This window comes from Vicia villosa, linkage group LG3 (genome assembly GCF_029867415.1).
Source record: "Vicia villosa cultivar HV-30 ecotype Madison, WI linkage group LG3, Vvil1.0, whole genome shotgun sequence".
In the NCBI taxonomy this organism is placed as follows: domain Eukaryota; kingdom Viridiplantae; phylum Streptophyta; class Magnoliopsida; order Fabales; family Fabaceae; genus Vicia; species Vicia villosa.
The window spans coordinates 50,183,383-50,206,415 of NC_081182.1; the positions used below are offsets into that span (position 1 = coordinate 50,183,383).

At 33.1% G+C, this 23,033-nt stretch overlaps 2 protein-coding genes across 3 annotated transcripts; both read left to right on the forward strand.

Annotated features, from left to right (window-relative positions):
- Window positions 1-678, forward strand: LOC131658020 (uncharacterized). The gene is made up of 2 exons (XM_058927356.1): window positions 1-297; window positions 424-678. The coding sequence occupies exons 1-2, from the start codon at window positions 151-153 to the stop codon at window positions 676-678; spliced, it is 402 nt and encodes a 133-aa protein (XP_058783339.1). The 5' UTR covers window positions 1-150.
- A 15,585-nt stretch (window positions 679-16,263) lies between these two features.
- Window positions 16,264-22,663, forward strand: LOC131661366 (uncharacterized). 2 transcript variants are annotated; one of them, XR_009301182.1, is made up of 8 exons: window positions 16,264-16,624; window positions 18,944-19,024; window positions 20,422-20,547; window positions 20,656-20,888; window positions 20,993-21,211; window positions 21,405-21,497; window positions 21,574-21,678; window positions 22,094-22,663. XR_009301182.1 is itself a non-coding variant. In XM_058930895.1 (6 exons), exons 4-6 carry the CDS (start codon window positions 21,417-21,419, stop codon window positions 22,388-22,390), a joined length of 483 nt encoding a protein of 160 aa, XP_058786878.1. In that variant the 5' UTR covers window positions 19,815-20,547; window positions 20,656-20,888; window positions 20,993-21,211; window positions 21,405-21,416; the 3' UTR covers window positions 22,391-22,663. The 2 variants fall into 2 exon arrangements, 1 of the variants encoding a protein (XP_058786878.1); XM_058930895.1 differs by lacking the exons at window positions 16,264-16,624; window positions 18,944-19,024 and having other exon boundaries at window positions 19,815-20,547.
- The last annotated feature ends 370 nt before the right edge of the window (window positions 22,664-23,033 follow it).

The window sequence follows — 23,033 nt, forward strand, 5'->3', positions numbered from 1 at the left end:
CCATAAAATTAGGGTTCATCTTCCCCCTTTCCATCGTCGTTCATAACTTCCCCCTTTCCTGCTCTTGCTTCGCGTCCATCATCGCTACCCTCTCCCTCATCGCGCCTTCTCCATCTTCATTAATCCCATATTCGTTTTCTTCACTCACCCATGGCGCAAGGCAACTCGTGTAGCAGTGTTAATTCGTTTCAAAATCCAGATTTACCCAGATGTGGCTGTGACAGACCAATGAAGTTATGGGTGGCCAACACGGTTCAAAATCGCAATCGCAAGTTCTGGAAATGCCGCAATGCTGGGGTAAGTATGCTTATTTATTTTCTGGAAAATTGTTCAATATCATTTTGAAAGGTATCCGGAAAATTGTTTCATGTTATCTGGAAAGGTGTTTACTGAACAATTATTCATTGTGTTTGTGTTTTGCAGACTGTAAATAGCTGTGAATTGTTCTTGTGGGATGATGAAATCAGAGACCATATCAATGTGCATAGGATGAAACTACCAGATTGTAAAAGCTGTGATATACTAGCATTGAAGTTAGAGACCGCAGCCAACAAAATTGAGAAGTTGAAGAAGAAGAATGCAATTCAGACAAGTGTTAATATGAGGCTGAAGAAGACTATATTGATTCTCTGTTTTGTGCTTATTGGCATTGTGTATTTTGGTGGCAATTTGATGTAAAACCTTGGTGAATTTATATCAATAAAATGAGTTATGTTTTATTTCAATTGGAAATGTGTATTTTACATCAATGAAACCTGTTAAGTAATGTGTAATATTAAAGTGTAGTAAGATTGAAGGAACTAAAACTCAAACTTTAACATAACAAAGGAACTAAAACTCAAACTTTAACATAACAAGTGCACCTCAAGGGCATAATTCAGAATACAGAGAATAAACATGTCTTAGCAAACATGTGCTACTCAAAATTAGTTGTCTTAGCAGCACAAAGCTAATTACTACTCAAAATAACAGTCACACTTAAACATTACATAAGTGCACAAATCATGTGCTACTCAAAATACACAACAAGAGCTAATCAAATTAAACATAAAGTCAATTCTTCTTTGTTGGAGTTCCCTTCTTTGGAGTTCCCTTTTTTGGAGTACCCTTTGATGTCTTCTTTGGGGAATGCTTGGCTGGCCCTTTTGCAGCAATCTTCAATGCCCTTTTTGGTGTAATCTTTGAGGATTCCTCTTCATCAATGTCCATACAAATTGGCTGCTCAGGGTTTGAACCTGGACCAACGAATGGTTTTGGTTTCTTGAACCAGTTCTCCTTTATCCTCTCACTTACCCTTCTCCTCACAACTGGTTTTGGTTTCTTGTCAATCATCTTTCCCTTTCCCTTTCCCTTGTAATTGTTGCTTGTTGATGCCTGAGATTGGAAGTCTGGAATGCTGCTTATCATGTCATCAGTTACATCCCCAAACAATGAATCAGTCTTGGTATCTTCATTGTCTTCATTGATTGTAGCAGACTGGCTTCCAGCATTATGTTGCCCTCCTTCATTGATTGTAGCAGACTGGCTTCCAGCATTATGTTGCCCTCCTTCATTGATTGGACCGGACTGGCTTTCAACATTGCTAGTACCTTCTTCATTAGCATTTGGTCTCATTTTCTTCTGCATTTAAAAAACCAGATATATTATAACCAATTGCAGTATATTATAACCAGATATATTATAACCAGATACATTCAAAAACAGTTGCAGTATATAAATTACCTTTCTTTTCATTGCACTTTGATTTTGCCTCTTGCTTTTGCATGTCTTAACATTGTGGCCCACCTTGTCACACTTGGTGCATCTGTAAGATACACCAGGTAACCTTCTTCTTGCACCCTCTTCTCCACTTTCCCTTATCCTTAGCTTCCTAGGCCTTCCAGGCCCCTTTTTGTATTTAGGAGGTAAAAGTTCCTCACTTTCTACCTCAGGCCACATGTCAATGCCATTAATTGGACTAATAGCAAATCCATAGCACATGGCATACCTGTCTCTAGTGTAATACTCATGAACAAATTCCTCTGGGTTCTGTTGTCTAAACCCTAATGCAGCAACAGCATGTCTACATGGAATACCTACCAGATCCCAAAAATTACATGTGCAATTCTTTTTAGCAATGTCAACTATGAACTCTTGCCTGTTGTAAGCATGTGTGACCTGAAATTTCTCTTCCATAGCCCATGTAGGCAACCAGTGACCACTCATAGCTACCTCATTGTCCAATCTTTTCCTAGGAATAGGCATCACTTTGTGTGGCCATTTGTCAAGTTTCAAAGTAGAATTACTACACCTACTCATCAGATATTTTCTAATCCATTCACACATGGTCAATATAGGTTTATCTCTAGCATTTAAAATAGTGGCATTGAATGATTCAGCAATGTTATTCATAAGCACATCACACTTAGGATAGAATGAAAATGCATGCTTACACCAAGACTTTGTAGGAACTGCCATGAGCCATGCCCAAGCCTTTGGATCTACAGCCTTCAACTCATTCATCTTCAATGTCCATGCTTGTTGGTAGGTTGCCTTGGCTGCTCCCATCATCAAGTCTCTTATCAATGCTCCTCCACCAAACTTCTTCTTAAAATTCGCATACAAGTGTCTCAAACATAATCTATGTTCAATTCTTTCAAACAACTCTTCAAAAACTACAACCAGTCCCTGAAACATATTAAGAAACAATCATTAGAAGTAAGGATTGAAATAGAAATAAACAGGATGAAATAGAAATAAACAGGATGATGGATAAAATGAACTCTACCTTTTGCTGATCTGAGATGAACACAATTCTTTTGTCCTGCCCAATGTCTTCCATCAACAGTTGTATAAACCACCTCCATGACTCTTTGGTTTCTGTTTCCACCACCCCAAAGGCCAAAGGGAAGTATTGATCATTAGGATCTCTTCCAATAGCAATCAGTAGTTGACCTCCATACTTTGTCTTCAAATGACAACCATCTACCCTAATGAAGGGTCTACAACCATTTGTAAATCCTTTTTTACATCCATCAAAACAGAAGTAAAAAGAGCCAAACCTTGGTGGGATGGTAGGTAATGGCCTCTCTATGTTTATCTTCACAGTGTTTCCAAGATTGACCCTATGCAACTCAGATGCATACCTCCACAGATTTGCATACTCCTTGTCTGCATCTCCTTCAATGATTTTTTTGGCAATCAGCTTTGCTTTCCATGCCCTACAAACAGTGATACCAACAGAATAATTTTGTCTCATATCTTGGATTATGTCACAAATCCTTACCTTGTCAGATGTTCTCATCTTTTTGACCACAGCCTTAGCCACCCACTTAGAACTTGCACTTTTGTTTTCCAAAACCCTAGCACATGTGTGGGTATCTTTTATAGTCTTTATGGCATAACTGTGCTTATGGCCCACTTTAGAGCAAAGCATTAAAAAACCACATTTGGCCTTGCACTCAACCCTCACTCTATAACTCTCGTTTTTAACAAAAGTAATTTCCCTTCCATTTAAAACCGTCCACTCACGGATGGCCTCTCTAAAATCATTTAGGGTATTAAACTCCATACCCCATTTAAATTTGTAATCCTTGTTAAGCTCCTCCTTCTTAAACTTTTCAAACCTATGCTCTTTTTCATCCTCTGAGGCATCAGGGTCAGAACTTAGTAAATCCTCACTTATATATTCATCATCCTCACCTTTATTTTCACTCTCACCTTTACCTTTACCCTTACTAGGATAAGTCAACAAACCAGCTACAAGAGGGCCCTCACTAACTGGTAAAGTAACATCAACCAATCCAAACCCATCATCAAGAGTTGTGGCCCTCTCATCCTCACTATCATTCATCCCTTCTAAGATCTCTTCATCACTTACCTCTAACTCTAAACTTTCATTCACACACCTAGGTTTACTACTGTGTATATCTGCATCGTGTTCAACAAACAATTTACCATCTACTCTCATTGAACAAGCAAACGCAGCTAAATCATAAGCATCAGAATCAGTTTTAATCTGGAAAAAATTAGGATCTATTTCAGGGATTTTCGTCCATAACCTAAACGAGCCAGATTCATATCCCCACCCACTTACCACCTTTTGAATGTGAGCCTGAGACCACCTTTCAATGTGTACACCGGTGATAAGCGTCGTAACCCCGCCTCTGTAAATCATCTCACTGTCGTGAGGCTTCATGAATTCTCCTCCGTGGTGGAACAAACAGTCAAACCTTACATTCAACTGCATACAAAAACGGGTTATAAGACAACATAAAACACTGAGGACCGGTGAAGAACAATAGATGAGTACTTACCTCAGGCGAATCAACCGTTGCGCCGCCGTCTTCAACCATCGTTTCCGTCTTCTACTTCTCGTTTCTAATTTTGCCAAAATAACCCTAAGCTGGAAATGTAGGATTTGGGGGGGTAATCATACGCTTTTCATTTCAAAAGTAAGAACAGAAGTCCAGTCAGCGCCAGCGTGTCCATTGGTACAGTGCCAAGTCAGCTCGTGTGGTAAGAAGGTGTGGTAAATCCATGATTTGGGTTTTATAAGGGGTGTTATGTAAAAAAAATCATTCAAGGGGGGCAAACCGATTCTCGCTATATTGGCAGGGGGTGAAGTATATTAAACCCATTTTTATATATCAGCTAAGTGTATCAGAGAGTTTTTGGTGGGTTTTCATTGGCTTGACGTGTCTATTCTGCAAGTTTGGTGCACGTAAGTACATTTTCTTTTTTTATTGCTTTCAATATCTATTAATAGGATATATATATCTCATCACTTTGAATCTAATGTTTATTTTAAAATTATTTAGGTATATTCTTCGTTTATGTATTGATAATTCATCATTAGAAGTGTATGGATTTATGGACCCTGCTATGTGTATACATTATGACGATGTCCCGAGTTCTGCAACAAAGGTTAGAAATTACATACAAGATAAGTTAATGAAGGAAGACAGAGTTTGCCACCTCCTACCACTTATTCATGGGTAAGTTTTTATGAAATTTTGTTTCTTATTTTTTAATTTTGATATATAACATAGATATTTTATGTGACTTTTGTATTTCCATACACATGTACAGAGATCATTGGCAATTAATAGTCATGTGTCCAAGAGACAATATTGTGGTCGTCTTTTGTTCACTTCATCATGGTATTGATGAAGACACGAAGAAAATTGTTTCGACGTAAGTTTATTTTTCAAAGAAACTTTATCTTTTATATTGATATTGATAAGTAATTTCATATTTTATGTGGCTTTAAATGGTTTTTTTTAATTAGTGCTTTTGAGGTTCATCAATTTGCAAATTATGGCAATAGAAAAAAGGCTACATGGCATAGGCCCAATGTAAGTGTGATGTAAATTATAATTCTATATTTAATTTTATGATGATTATTCAATAATTATGTTTTTCATTTGTAGACAAGGAAACAACATAACTCTAATGATTGTGGATACTATGTGATGAAAAATATGTTGGACATTGTCTCTGCAAATATAACTGGATCTTGGATGCAGGTAAAAAAATAACTTTAATTTGTTATTTACTTCGCGTTTTGCAACTTAATGATAATTTTCAAAGAATAACTCTATATTATACATTTAAGTATTGTAGGTATTTGATGATCCTACAGAATTAACACAAGAAGATTTGTATGATTTGCGACTCCGTTGGGCAAAATGTTTCTTTGAGTTATATAAAGAATAACTTTATGTTTAGTGTTTTTATTTTGTAGTAGAAAATGTGTGTAAACATTTCTTATCATTTTGTACACTTGTGTATCCTAAATTAATATTTTTGAATAGTTTGACGAATATATATGCATATATCTTAGCTATTTGGTGCAATTAAATGTGGTCTGTGTGTTGTGGGAAAAATGTGCAAAGTAGCGACCTTACATTGGTATGTGTGGTATTTGTGTATTATATTGAAAATTAGGTAAAAAAAATTACAGGTTAAAATAGGGAATATTGGAAAAACAATCAAATTATGCTAAAAACCAGAAAAAATATTACATCGGGCCGTATTAAAAACCGAGGTAAAATGTATTCTATTACATCGGGTAAAATGCACACCCAGATGTTAAATATGGCGCATAAAAAATGGCATGACTTTTCACATCGGGCCTTTCTAAAAACCGATGTAAAAGGTCATCTATTACATCGGGCAAAATGAATACCCGATGTAAAATATGGCGCATATTTTTTTTTTAATAAAAAAATTGCATTATCTTTCACATCAGACATCTGAATTCAACCGATGTGGTATGCTAATGTTTCACATCAGGCTTTGGCCCGATGTAAAATGTCTCAGACTTATTACATCGCCTGGCTTTACATCGGGTCCAGACTCGATGTAAAAAGTAATTTTTACCCGATGTAAAAAGTACTTTCTGCACTAGTGTCAAAATATATACAACAAATATATGAGAAGTTATTAGCTACAATTAAGGTGGGAGAGTTATATGCATATTATAACAATTGTTCACATTTATTTAAATAATAATGATGACAAACTTTCTTATTCTATCATTTAGAACACACTATATTGAAATACATTGAAATAGATTTGCAAATCATAAGAAAAACATAATACAATAAAGTAATTTAACATTTAAACAAGTAGATTACTATTACTAGCATGAAGTTTTTTATTGGACAAATTACAAACACAACCGTTATTAATAGTCACTTGTAAGTTGTAACTATCTAACCATCGGTGTTGGAGGAAGTAAAGAAGCCATCAAAAACCCTTTTCACCACAGCTCCTCTTTTTGGAAGTACCATCGGTTTTAGACCCTTCTTCATCTTCCTCGCACCATCAGAAGAGGAGTTGGAATTTCCAGCGTTGGTGGGTTGATGCGATGGTGGTTCAATTGAACCGTACTGCTGGCCCTGCCTGGTTGCACTCATCCTGGTCTAGTCTGCTCAGAACTTAGAGGATTCAAAGGACACCACACAGTGTAGTGAACTGTGATGAATAAAATATTGATATGTTGATCTTATCCTTTTAAAGCTTTCAGTGGAAACAAAAATATAGTTGACAATTCACTTTTGCTCGTCAACTGTAGATTGAATGCTTACACCACATTTTGTGTGACTTCATTGATGACGTGATTTCATTGATGACGTGATTTAACATTAATAGAGACATGTCATTTAGAGAGAATTTATTACAATAATAATTAGAAAACCAAATATAATACTAGGACACTATGTCACTATTAGTAAAAAATGATAGGGTCATGATAACTTGTACTTAGAGAGAATTTTTTTTTAAGGATATATTTACTTATAAAAGTTAATTATTTTAATTTCTAATATATTAAATACATATATCTTTAAAATTTTTATTACTTTAAACATCTAAAGAGTATCACTTAGACACTCATTGACATTATCCAAAATGATATATTACGTACACAAATTTTGGAAATTTTTTGATAATAATACTCTGCTTTTTATTTTTATTTTCACAAAAACAATTATACATGTACATCTCATTTTTGTACACCCTTATAACATATTTATAACATATGATTAATTTAGTTAAATATATGATTAATTCTTATCAAAACTATGGTTAACTTAATTACAAGAATTAACCATTTTTCAATGGATATATTTTTTAATAAAACAAATTTATTGATGAAATAAAAATAAAACTACATAAAAGAGATGGGGAGACACTCCCAATTAAAATCAATAAAATTAGGGATTAGGTCATTTATGAAAGAGAGTTCCACAAATTGTATTAATGTAGGCTTGAGTCTATCGTATGTTTATTTTTAGACTTGAGTCTAGAACTTTTGAAAGCCTGATTGGTCAACTAGCCTATTTAAAAGCCTATTTTATTTGAATACTGATAAATATGCAATTCAATTAATGACAAATAGACTAACAAATTAAAAGATAAATAAAACAAAATATTTTATTGACTCATTCGAGTTTATCTATTGGCATAACTTTTGTGATACTATTTTGTTTAAGAACTTATGAAAACAAACTTATGACATTATTCAAAAAAAAAAAAAAATTCAACTTACTTGGATAAGTTCTTCTGGATATTAAGCTTTATTCTCGTATTTTAATTCAAAATACAAAATACAATATATTAATGATAAATTTATTCATGTTTATTTAAATAGGTCGGTCTAATATGCTTTGAAGACTTTTTTATGGCTCGTGGCATGGCCTTTTAACTAAATAGACTTATAAAAAAATTTAAGTCTTTTTTATTTTTTTTAAAAAGTCTGGGCTGACATTAACCTGTATAGATTAGGTCGTAGGCTCCTCCCTGTTGGTCTGACCTATTCCCACCCCTAATTATGATTAATAAAGAAATATATGTTTTTCAATCGGTCCCGGCCCACAATCATTACCTTTACAAAATATATGAGAAAATTTAAATCTAAAAGATCTAATTATGTGGAGGCAATTCTTCCATTTTGGATATCATTTAGAAATAAGCTACCAAAGAACAATGCTAATATTAGTGAAAGCTCATACGGATAGCTATGAATCACTCTAAAAATATAAAGATTAGTGATGTTAACATGTGTCATAAGGGCACAAGTTAAAAACTTATAATTAATAGTTTCATTGTTTTTTTCAACCTATACTTTCTATTTGTAAGTTTCTTAACATGTGTCCTTATGGTAATAAAGGTAAGAATACCATGAAATTCTACTTGAAAATAGATATTCCTCGACACTCTACTATTTATGTAGTTAATAGAGGTAAGAATACCATGAGATTCTACTTGAAAATAGATTATAATGCCCAATTTAGCAGAAAAAAATCCCCTAAATAGATGCCCCTGGAGTTACAAAATCCACAAGTGGACAATCCCGATTTACCTCTAGATGCTCCAACAATATGAATTCAGACAAAGCTAGTTGACTTGAATGATAAGAGGAGTGGGAGGAGGTCTGTACTTGATATGAAAAGTCTTGAATATGACGAATTCTTTGATGGGAAGAGAACATATGGCCCATGAAAAAAGATGCCACATTGTGAATTAATTGTTTTATATGAGTCAATTCTCGATCAAAGTTAATTTTTTTCTTGGCTAAATCTAATATCCTTCCTTGTATACCATACTTTCCAATGGATAACAATAATTAGAGTCAATATTAGATTGCTAAGTTGAGAGCTCCAACCACGATTTGCAATGCTAACAAAGTGATTCACAAAGTTATATCTGTCAATATTCATGTCAAGAAATTGTTCAAGCAAAGACCAAAATATTAAGGGTGTGTATACAATAAAGTAACATGTCGGATAGGCCATATGGTATCAACCAATCGTTATTCTCAATGACTTTTTTAACCGTAGAAGTTTGGAAGAATTTCAATTAGTTGGTAGTATTATCTTGGATTTTATGGGCAAAGCTAGTTATCAGACGATAGGGATATCTTCTTGCCATTACCAATGTGTCATATGATAAGGTTTTCTATTTTTGGCCATGAATGTTTGATGCCAAACCAGATTAAAGAAGCTATATGGTATTTGATAAATAGTTTGATCTCAAGGTATCTCTTAATAAGAGTAATGGACCATTGAATAGTTGTGGTTAGTAAGTTCCCAACCCATTGAGAGGTAATCAACTTTATTTATGAACCTTCTGTAGAAGTATACCTTAATACATTTGTTGACGAAAAAGAAAACATATTTTAAGATTGTCAAAAATCAGAAAATCGAAAAAGTCATTTATTTCAATTGCTACTGTTCTTTGCCTCACATATCAAAGTGTTGATTGAAATTGAACCTTGCCATTATCACAACAAGTGGCACCCACCATGGGACAAAGGAGTATTGTTTACAAGTGAGCACCATGGCTAAATGGGAGATCACATAATTTTCCGGAGACAACAACCACTACAAAAAAGAAGCTCATTAGTGACGTGATTTTCATGTCACAACATGGAAAATCACGTCACAACTTATTTTTTGCGACGTGACTGTTTACGCCGCAGGAGAGCGTGTGGCAACTCATTAAGGACATGATTTTCACGTCACTAATTTGTGACATGAAAATCACGTCGCATCATTCTGCACATATATCAACCACTTTACAGTTGTAGCAGGCATGCCAGAGTAGAATCAGAAAACGCAGGAAATTAGTGACGTGAAAATCCTGTCACTAAACAATTGTTTTCTCTCTAAATTTTATTTTTGAAATCAGCATGTTGCGACGTGATATTCATGTCACAAACTTGTGACATGAAAATCACGTCACTAAAAATATATTTAAAAAAAAATCAATTTAATGAATACTAATAAAAAGGTTTATTATTAATTGTGATTCAATAATATTAATTCTGATTCAAAATAATAAATATAAATAAGAAATATTTATTTATAATAAAATAAAATATTATAATAATTTGAAAAAAATTATGTGTCACGTAATAAAAGAAGGTTTATATTCATAGAAAAAATATGAAAAAAAGAAACTAACAACACACTCTTTAACTCATATTTTCTAACATATTTTTTTATTGGTTAAAATTTATGAGTCATGTAAGACTTAAATGAAAGATATATGATTTGGTAGAGTTTTACAAATCAAAGAGATCATATTAAAAAATGAGCGTTAAAAACATGTTCTAGTTTTTCTCATATTTTCTTTTATATATATTATTCTGTTTAAAAATTAAAAAAAAAGAAAAGTTTATAATAAAAAAATAAAAAACAGCTAACAATCCAAATATTATAATAAAATACATAATATAATATAAAAGAAAATAAACAACAAAAATGCCTCTTTTTGCAATATCTTTTCAATGTTCTTGCAATATCTCTTCAATATCTTAAAAAAAAAATTAAAAAAATAATGAAATCAGAAATTATAATAAAACTTAAACAAAATATTTGGAAGAAATTGAATATAATTTATACGACAAAAAGTTAGCTGAAAAATTATAATGAAGATTGATTTTGAAATGGAAGGGGAATCTCTTCAATATCTTGAAATAAATTTAAAAAGGTAATGAAATCAGATATTATAAAAAAAATTAAACAAAATATTTGAAAGAAATTAAATACAATTTATACACAAGAAGTTACCTTAGAAATTATAATGGAGATTGATATTGAAATAGAATGGAGGAAGATAAAGGAGAGTGGGAGAATGCTGGAAGAAGAAGGAAGAATGAAGAAGTGTTTTAGATTGTCACGTGAAAGGTTAGGTTTCGGGAAGAGTAAGATTGCATTTATGTAGGCCAATCAGTGACATGAATATCACGTCGCAACCTTGCCATATGATATTCACGTCGCAACCCCCCAACGTAATAAATTGCAGATATCACTATGCCAAATTTGTCTTTTAGCAGCACCCCTACGAAAGCGCTTTTAGGAAAAGCGCTGGTATAGGTTTTGCAAAAAACAAAATTAAAAAACACGCAAAAAAAGCGTTCTTATAGGGGGTTACGAAAGCGCTTTCAAAAAGCGCTGGTAAAGGCATGGGTTAGGGGACCCTACGAAAGCGCTTTTAAAAAGCGCTGGTATAGGGGTAGGATACGAAAGAGCTTTTAAAAAGCGCTGGTATAGGGGCCCTACGAAAGCGCTTTTGAAAAATGCTGGTATAGGGGTAGGATACGAAGCGCTTTTATTTTAAAAAGCGCTGCTATAGGTATGGTTACAAAGGCGCTTTTGAAAAGCGCTCTTGTAGCTTATTTAAAATTAAAAATTTTAAAACAAAATTAACAAATCACGCGTTTTTCCTTCACTTCTCTCCCTCTTTCCTGCAACGACCACACGCGAAGAAACCTTGGAACCATCTTCTTCCCTCCCTCTCGCCAAAAACGCAATTCAACCTTGCAACCATCTCCTTCTCTCCCTCTCGCCAAAAACTCCGTTCACCATTGAAACCATCTCTAACGAAAATCCCTTCAGCGAATTCGAAAAACCCTAATCAGACCTACAGTTGCGATTTTCTTCTTCTGCAAAACAAAATCTCTTTCATCTGGGTATTAGAGGTATGAATTTACTTTGGCACTCTCTCTGCTCATTGTTGTAAGCTTCCACTCTCTCTGCTTATTGTTACTCAGATTCAATTTTATTCACTCTGCTATAATTTCAGTTGTATGACATGATTAGAACTTAGAAACTGTTATGAATTGAGTATTAGAATTTCTGTTCTTGGAACTTTGAACCAGTATTAGAATTTAGAAACTGTTATGAATTGAGTTTATTTGATAATTTAGAATTTTAGTTATTGGAAGTTAGAACTGTTATGAATTGATGTTGGATTGAAGGCTAGTGTTGTTGGTAGAATTGGGGATGATGTTCTTGTTTTGAAGGTTTTGGGGAGTCGTGAGGAAGTTAAGGTTATGGTAGAGGATGTTGCTGAATTGGGTTCTTGTATTATATGGGAAACATAAGGGTGCCTTTGGGAGTCTTGTTGAGAGGGATTTGGATAGGGAGATTGGTATTGTCAGGGATGCTGATACCCATCAGATGCTCAATGTCAAACTTGAACATATGGCATAGTATATAGGGGACCCAAGCTTATTGGGACATTGATTTTATTGTATCAGTGGCAGTATAAGACTTCCATATGAAGAAACAAATTTACAAGTATGTGTTTTTGAAATCTCTAATGCTTTTTTCTTGTTTTTTATTTAACATACTGAGGTAATTTTAAGGATGTTATGATTGTGAACTTTGCTGTTTGTTGACGTTGAACATGATATTCTGTTTTGCATTAAAGCTTTTATTTGTTACGGATGATTTTCCTTTATTGATTGAACTGTACTGAATGAATAATAGATAGCCTTTGTAGGGAAAATATATTTGCCTTGTTTCATTACATAGCAATAATCTGTGCAAAAATTTGGCATTTCTTCTTATGTTTTAAATAGGTTGTATTATATTATCCCTGTTTAATTGGGAGTTGGGACTTAATTTCATTTTGATTGCCACACCCATGTTTCTATCATTGCACTTGTTTGTGGTTTATTCGAAACACCAATTGATCGGTAAGCACCTTAGAGGGTTTTCCAGTACTAAAAAATTACTACATAAATAGAGCTAGGTGGTAATGCACGTTAAAGCCGAAAATACAAGTAGAAAAGTTAAGCCGAAAGTAGGAGTTGGAAAGTTAATCGGCCATGGGGTGGGATGTTGGAAAGTTAATCGGCCATGCGTAGTTGCTGCCCCAGTTTTAAATTTAAACAGTTGAGAATCTCACACATTTATCGGAATTTTAGATAGGCTACAAAAAATTTGTATAGCTGTGATTGCAAATTAAAAGGAAAGTTAGTATTTCAAATTTCTTTCAATCGATTTTGTCTTGGTGGTTACTAACTTTGTGAATTTGCTATAGGGGTAGCTTGTGTAGAGTGAAAGTTTGATCGTTTTCCGGCCTAGTTCGACGTTTGGCGTTTTCTTGAGTTCGGTAACATCCGAGGTAAATTTCTTTCTCAAATTACTGGTATTATGATGAATTTTTCTGAAATTGTGTGATTATATATGTTGTGTTTTATTGCTCCGGATACATTCCGTTTATACTTTGTGTTTTTGACAGAAACACATTATACTAACATTATGATGTGTTATAATATGATCACATGCACCTACTTTTTGTAACCACTTGATTATAACTAAAAGCGCTGCCTAAGATAAAAAAAAGCATAAAAGATAAAAAAAGCGCAACCTACGAAAGCGCTTCTGGAAAAGCGCTGCTATAGGGGGGGCTACGAGAGCGCTTTTCTAGATAAAAGCGCTCTTATAGGGGAGGCTACGAGAGCGCTTTTCTGGAAAAAGCGCTGCTATAGGGGGGCTACGAGAGCGCTTTTCTGGAAAAAACGCTGCTATAGGGGGATACGAGAGCGCTTTTCTGGAGAAAGCGCTGCTATAGGGGGGGCTACGAGAGCGCTTTTGGAGTTTCAAAAGCGCTGTCGTTACCTACGGCAGCACTGGCTTTGGCAGCGCTCTTAAAGCCCAAAATAAGCGCTTTTAAAGCCCTTATTAGTTGTAGTGTATTATTTATTTAATAATAAATTGGAGATATTATTTATACATATATATTATTTATTGGTAATAAATTACAGACCAATCAACGACATGAATATCACGTCGCAACCCCAAACGGTCAGAAAAGTCTGTCAATCAACGTGCACCCCATCATTTCAAAGTCAGAGCATTTTCCCTCTAAAAATGTTGCGACGTGATTTACACGTCACAATATAACTTTTGAAATTTTCAAATTTCCCCCTCAGAAAAGCTTGACCATTTTAATTTTTTTTATTTTAATTTAAATGTTGCGACGTGATAAACATGTCACAACTTTTTTTTTAAAAATGTCTGATTTCCCATGTGATAACGTTACATTTATTATTTTAATATTTAAAAAAATTAGGGACGTGATAAACACGCCGCAACATGCAATTTTTTGCCACATGTTTATCACGTCACTAAAACACGTCGTTGGAAACCATTTTTCTTGTAGTGAACTTTGAGTTGTAAAAAGAGAATATGCAAGCATTTTTAATTCAAGAGAAGTGTGTTTATGCTTTCAAGGGTGAGGCATTGATGCCTGCAAGGCTTACACCATTAGAGAAGATTAAGATGGTGGATAAGATCAGGAGTGTCATTATCTTGAGTCTTGGGGATAAAGTTCTAAGGAAAGTCGCCAGAAGACAAGGGATAAAGATGCATGTCATCACTGAGTTGTTATTGAGTTTTTGGGGAATGGTTGATGTCAAAGAAGATTACTTGGTTAGTAGAGAATTTTTTTAGAGGAAGAATAGTAAAAACAAAGGGATAAACCCTGTTAGAAACTATAATGGAGAAAATTCAGTTTGAGGTGGAGTTTCTTATTATAGATACTACTAGTAGTATGAGAACGGTTACAGAGATCTCTAATTATAATCTGACTCGTGATAAGGTAATGAGGGGATTGTAGCATCTCAAAGGGACTGTTATGCTAGCCTTGGATGTTATGCTTTGAATGTGGCTGGAGGGTTGCAAAATTTAGAAAGAAGTACCTTCAAGGAGGCATTCAAAAGCAGATGGAGTCAACGATGGTTGAAAAATCATGCTTGTGGGCTTATTAGATTACCTAGACAGAAAATGGTGATTTGAAACACGCGAATGGAAGTGGAGAGATCAAGGTTCAAGGATATCTTGAACTTGATGAATATTATTGAAAACTTTTTCAATATGGTAGAGTGTAGTAAGGTGATTGATGGTTAAAACGGTTTAAAGTCGAGGTTGAAATTGTTGAAGTATGCCTTAAAAATTTTGTTGATTAAGAGAAATAAAACATATTTCGAGATTTGCAAAAGTTAAGAAGCCGAAAAGCAGCAAAATTATCTAGTTTGGACGTTTTGCAGATTTCGAGTTTGACCGGTTCGATTTGCGGAACTGTGATTTAATTGTTAGAATATTTTTTATATATTAATTTAGAAATAGTCTAAATTAATATAAAATATATTATAAGATATTTATAACTTTTTATTCTAATAATTAATGAGTTGTGTTATGGGTTTTGTTTGTTAGGTATTTGCTATTATAAATATATATATATATATCTCTTCAATGTTTTACAATATGACAATCTTATGGTTTATAGGGTTTATGGTCATCTCAAGGGAAAAAATAAAAAGACAAGGGTTTTGGGAAACCTTTGGAGTTATCTAAGGGGATTGGAAAATACTTCTAAATCTTGAGTTTGAGTGATTCATATAATGAAAGTTGGAGAGGTTGTGAAACACTTTGGTAGAAAATACGGTTTTGTTCTTGGGCGCCTTCAGGGTTGTTCTTGGGAACTTTGAAGGTGAAGGCTATTTTATTGTAACTCGTTTGTAATCTTTTATATCAACTTTTTGAGTATAGTGAATTAGAGAGCTGCTCTCACCCTCAAAGTAGATCTTTTAATCGAACTGGGTAAATAAATCTTTCGTCTTTTCTTGCTTTATTCTGTTATAATTTCTTCTTATTGGTTATTATTGCTAAAGGATATTTATTTTGGTTGCTATTGTTCTTTGCCTCACATACACTACAAGAAAACTGACCTACTGTGACACCCAGATTTAGTGACGCTTAATTTTTGTCACTACATGTTACTTTTACCTACAGTCATATTACTTTTACCTACAGATATATTTATTCTATTAATTTTTTTAATAATTTTATACATTACTTTTACCTACACCCATATTACTTTTACCTACAGCTATATTTTACTTTATTAAATTTTTAAATAATTTTACATTATAAATAAATAATATTTTTTATATAAATTATAAAATTATTATTTTCATTAAAAAAACGTAAAACTTAAGTTTTTTTTTTCATTGTCAAAACTCAACTTTACTAATTACTAATTAAAAAATTAAAAATTAATTTTAATTATAAAATATATGTTTTTATACTAATTAGGACAAACATGTCATTTTCATTTCAATTTCAGCTTGCAACTTGCTTGTGGAAGCGATGTAAATCTGAAATCGTAGAATCCACCGTCAACTCTCTGTTCAATCGCCGCCACCGTCAACTCCCTGTTTAATCGCCGCCACCGTCAACTCCCTGTTCAACCGCCGCCACCGTCAACTCTCTGTTCAACCACCGCCACCATCAACTCTCTGTTCAATCGCCGCCACACAACTCGACTCTTTCTTTCTAAGGTTTTCTCTCGCCCTCTCAAATTGCACTGAATCGTAATTGTTGAATTGTGTTATCGTAATTGAAATCATTGGAAACCATAACTATATGTATTCACGATTGCTTTCAATTTCTTGTGTAGTTAATTTATGTATCCTGAAATCAATTTACGATTTCGATGGTTTTTATTTTCTTCATCATTGACAGTGTAGTGGTTGTTGTTGTTTGATGATTTGTGAAAGATGAGAAAAATGATTAGAAGTTTTTATTAGGTTAACCATAGTGAGAGTATTCTTAAATTCATGTCTTATTATTCAGCAATGTCATTCAGATTCAATTTCTACATCTCTGCTTAATTTTAATTTCTTCGTCTTCCGGATTTTAGTTTTGTGGATATTGGTATCCATCATAATTTGATTGGTGATTTTTGAGTTGTTTAGAAGTTTGGTGTGTAATGTGTTTAGGTTAGAGTGGCATTGTTCTAGACATGTATGATGTATGTATTAGAATTTAGAGATATAAGTGAAAGTGTTGAGCATGAACAATGACAAACTCAATACAATATTACAACGGTCGTTTGGTGGACGACGATTTTGTTTTGATGCTAACTCTTACAAGGCCATCTTTGAGAACTATAATCTCCCCTTCTGGTGTTGATGTATATTACTGGATTGAAGTAGAAGAACTTGAATTTGACATTTATCATATCTTGTTTCTTATGTGTTGTATTTTTTTTAAAATAAAAGCCTTGTGTGTGGATTGCATTCTTGTGGCGAAACAAGATTCATATGCTTCTCTCTGTATATGCTTGTTTATGTGTTCCATTAAGTAAAAATTAGAGACTACAAAGTTTGTACTATTTTATAAATATAGTCTTCAAAGTTACTAGACAAACAAAAAATTGCATGTGGTAAGTCTTAAAATGAAAACAAAAGTAAATATATTAACAATTTCATTTCAAATAAAACTAATAGTATTTATAAACAAAATTGCAGAGGATGCATGATGAAAATCAATATAATATTGTAACTAGGTGATGAAAGATTGAATAGCAAGTGGAAGTGAAAATGTCTAAATTGCATAGATACAAGTATTTTCTATGCAGTTTTTGTCTCTAATATGCACGGCCAAGTATAATGTACTCTACTTATAGTTAGCCTTGTATTAAATTTATAGGATGAAATTTTCCGCGCAGTATCTGTTTTGTGTATAATTACCTTTACTCCTTTATAAAACTTTCATTATTTGAGATTGAGAAAAGCTCTTAACATGCTTTTGTTAGGAAGTTTACTCACAATGCTTGTTAACCTGCTTAGAATATGAATAGATTTACTCATCAGCTCTGCACTTGTGAAGTAGTAGCAGAAATAGATTTACATAGCAAAGATTGAGACACTATTCAAGGACTGACATTACATATTCAAGGACTGACATGGTTGTTTGTTTACTCGTTATTATTCAACCATATAATTGAAAAATGTATTATAATACCTGAGGATTTAAATTATAGAATAGCTAATTATAGCATTATTGGTGGCAGATAGAGTCCATGGCGGATACTCGAAATTCTGCCATACCGGACACTCTGCGGCACTGTTATAGCGGATTATGGGTAAATTTATATCCTCCATACCGCCACCATGGCAGATATTTGATAACATTGGTTACAAGCTAGAAATGAAGGGCTATATAGTGTTAAGTATGCATTCAAGAAACATTCCCTTTTGTTTTCCTTCTTTCTTCCTTTAATTCTTGCACTTACTGAATTGCCTCCAATTCTGTTATCCCCTGCTCACTCTCTCTAATAGTGTTAGTTACTAGCTTTTTCATTCACTCTATTGTATAAATATATATGTGTATCACCATTTTTCATTTACATTGAACAAGTTGTATTTACATACTACGGTTCATGTTACAACTCTACCTCTGAACGGTACTGTCAGTCTTCACTCCTCTGCACCCCCTGCATCAAATGTTGGCAGAGCAAGTATCCCTCGCTCTATTTGAGTGAAGTACACAACCAATTGAAACTCAATTTTATTCCTGTGAAATAAAGAGGCCGAATGAGAAAGATAGAAATAATTGTATAGATAAAGAAAGAGATAGATCACTAAGCTCTAACAAGTAATAAAGAAAGAGATAGATCACTAGAGTTTCAAAATCTTGGATCTAAAATCATTCAAGATCAAGTGTCCATTAACTATTCTTGATCATTGAATGACTATGGAAAGCAAAAGAAAGTGATATTTGATTGTAGATTTTGAAAAGATAATTTGTTATTTATCCTCCCACAAAATAGGATGCTCGCGTATGTTAATAAGATGTGAACTGACTGATAACAGGTATCTATGGATAAGGAAAATGGTTCTTCTCAGAAAGCTGAAGACTTCAAATTGAAGAAAAAGAGGAAACGAGAGCGAGAGGTATCTATGAATTTTAACTGTGTTTTAAACAATGTGTTACTAGCCCTCTTTGTATCAATAAATGTCACCTGTCTTGCACGGGTCTTTGTTTTATGAAGAGTTTACTGTGGTTCTAACTCTAAACTCTGTAGATATTCTCCTAGTTTATTGATTTAAGCTTGAAATTGTTGGTGAGAAATACTATTGTAATATTTGATTGCTTAACTAATACAATTGTTAAGGTCCTCAATCTTAATCGAGTTGGATGTGACTTTTCTTAACTCCAGTTGCTTACTAGATCTAGGTTGCTGTAATGAAATTGTCTATGAATTTCTCATTATGTTTTGGTAACCAGTCTGAATTAAAAATAAAACTATAGGAAAACAGTAGTACACTCATATTTCCAGGCTATGATTTTCAACCATGAATGCAAAATAGAAAGATTTAGTTCCAAGTATCCTTTGTAGCCTGGAGAAGCTGACATGGAGCAAAGTATCTGAGTTGATAAAAGGAAAGACACCAGAGGAAATTGCTCAATCTTTGGAGATGCATATGACTCAAACTCCAAGTTATTAGAAGAGAACGTACAGAAAATAGAGTCTTTGGAGATTTAGATGTTTAGTTTACCATTGAATTAGTACATTGATCTAATCAATTTAGAGTTGACAGAATGTTTGTAAATAAATCCTTATGCAATCGTAGAAGGCTTAAATGAATAATTGATGGTTTAGATAATAAGATTTGGTATTGTTACTATATTTTGAGATTGTTAGTGGTGTGGTTTATAGTCTTAAAAGTTAAATCTATGAGTACTGAATAGAAGTTATTATTAGAATTTTAGAGCATCTTCAATCCAAAGGAGAGTGTTTTACCTATTGAGCATCAGTACTCTTTAGCCATTCCTATTGGAGAGTTCATAGAAATAGTCCTTAATTGTTGATAATGAATATCACAATCCTCTCTAAAGACATGACAGGCGCGTAGGCTATCATCTACTCAACCAAATAACTTCTAACCAAAATAGTTGCATCATATTGAAGTAACAAAGTAACGGCCATTATCATAAAAGGTTTATTCTGCACCCTGTGTTAATGTATCATTGTAATTGCTAGGCTAGCCTCAGCACTTTTATCTGACCACCAATATTGATGTACAGTTATTATGAAAGTGGAAGGTTTGCAGAATCAACTGCCTAAAGGGGTCATTTTTGTAACTTGCCTTTTGATCATTCACACATTAAGTCTTGTGTCAATGAATAAGTACTTTGAACCAACACAAGTTGTTGAGGCTAGAAGGCTAAAATTGCTTTCTGTAAACAACTAAACATGCAATCTTTAACTTTTGAATTACTTTTCATCCTTTTGTCTTCATGTTTATTTTTTGGAAACTAAGCTAATTGTTTGATCTCGTAATTACAGCAAGTGCCTTGGGGAGACGGAGAAAGTTGAATGTTGTTCACCATAAAGACCAATCACTAGAAAAAGAGAAATCAACTACTAGCTCTAATGAAGTCACAAATGAGGGAAGTCATAATGAGTCGCACTGTAAGTATAAAACCCAATTCTGTGCAAAGCTCAACATTTAATCTATTTTGTGATATACTAGATTTCAATACAAGTACTAATTACAACATTTGTTAATACATGATTTAGGTGAAAAAAGAACAAGAGGTTATTCACATATGCTAGATGTATGGGACATGCCGGCTGGAAACTTTATACTAGTTGATGTAGATCATATGGGAAATCCTATCGGTTGGGAAGGAAAAACTCTATTGAATGCAATTGGAAGTTTGGTAAGGAGACACCAATGTGCTCCAATCAATTATGTGTGCTGGAGTGATATGCCTGAGAAAAATATTACTGATATGCTTGAACTAATTCAGGTGTTGTATAAATAATAATAAGTTTGATTTCATTTTAGTTATTGTTAATTTTTCTTGCAATATATCTAACAAAATTATTGATTTGGTAATGGTTCCTTTGACAGACTAAATTTCGTTTTGTTCCCGAATTAACTGAGAGAACAGAGAAAATACTAAAGGATAATATGAGTATTAAGTGGAGGCAATTCAAGTATCATTTGAAGTCAAAGGGATATGACGGTAGTAAGAAAGAAGAAGAAATGGCAAGCTACATTCCTGATAGAAGGGTTGATCCTTCTCAGTATCGTGATTTAGTACATTAATGGTGTTCTGAGGACGGACAGGTATATATATATATATATATATATATATATATATATATATATATATATATATATATATATATATATATATATATATATATATATATATATATATATATATATATATATATAATTTCATTAATATTTTGTTCACATAAAAATTATTTATCATATGTTGATTTTATTGTTGACTTTACATATTTACCGGATATAGAAAATCAGTGGCATGAACAAAATGAACCGCAAAAAATATGAGGACATTCATTGCATGGGAACCAAGAATCTTCCAAGCCTAATTCATGAAATGGTTTGTATTTATCAATAACATTTGATTAATTTCTCAATACATACTAGATGAATGATATTATTGTTATAAATGTTAGACAACAAAAGCTGGAGGAGTGCAACCTTCACGGGCACAAATTTACATTGATACTCGAACTAGAAAAGATGGAAGTATTGTGACTGAAAGTGCAGCATATGTGATTGTAAGAATTTTCCTTTCTTTAATATATTTTGATGTATTGTTTTAAATAAATGAATTAGTATTTTAACATTAGCTAACTATAGAAGAAGACTCTCCCCTGGCAGCTACAAGACCTTTCAATGATGTTGTTACAGTAGCTATTATGGCCACTTGATGCAAATTGTCTGTCATAAAATTTTTTGATCTTTTTTATGTGTAACCGTTTGGCTTATTTTGCAAATCTCCTTTTAATGTAGAATTTGATTTTAAAATGTCGTGATCTAAGAAAGGTTGCAATAGAGAGTCAAAGAAGAAATAATATTGAGTTATGCTAATGTCCATTTTTTGCTATTGAGTTATTATTTGTCGTTTTGATAGCATAGGTTGCAAGAAATAATATTGAGTTACATTTGAAAAGTTACTTGTGTTGCATGTAGGAAGAGTTAAAGAAGCATATGGTAGAGGAGGAAGGCAGCTCACATGATTCTCAAGCCACCAAAGATTCTACAAGCTGGAAGAATGATGCTTATTCAAAGGTTAAAGGACCTGAAAAGAGAGGACGAGTGCGTTGTCTTGGCAAGCTTCCCCGACATGCTAGTTCTAGCTCCAATGCAGATAATAGAGTTGCAACATTAGAGAATTTGCTTGGAAATCTAGTTTCTGTTCTTCAAATGCGGTTTTCTGAAAATCCACAAGTTAACGAGGTCTTACGAGCTATAGCTGAAGAGGTTTGATTTTGTGTCACCTATTGACCACAATTTAGATTCAAATATATGAAAGTGAAGATACAATACCATTCAAAATTGTAGATACATGAAAGCTGGTGCTTCTGTTGAATCCTCTTGAATATTTTACTTGGTCATTGATTAGATTCATACAAAATAGTGGTCTTTCTAGTTATACTTATTCAAACAGAAAATAAGAAAATGTAGTTGAAATTCTTTGTTACTATATTGAAATATTTGAATTTAATTGAAATTGATATAATAGTTTAATTTTAATATTAAGTTAATTTGTCATATTTAAATTGAAATAATAGAAAATGTATTGTAAAAATTTTTACCGAGTAATTGAATTTTAATATTATATTCTTCAATTATAAAAAAAAATTAATTTATAATTTTATTATATTTTGGTAAATTAAAAAATATTATTTAACAGAGTTCTAGTGACACCTATTAAAACTAAAACTGTAGGTAAAAAGAGAAATATTTGTAACATTAACCTATGATATAGTGACATTCAGGTAAATATTTGCCCGTAGCTAAAAGCTATCGTGACACTTATTATACCGTAGCATTACACCCCCTTATAATTGACGCTAGGGGTGGGCGTCACTCAATGTCTGCAAGCTTTTTACCTACGGATTATTGACTT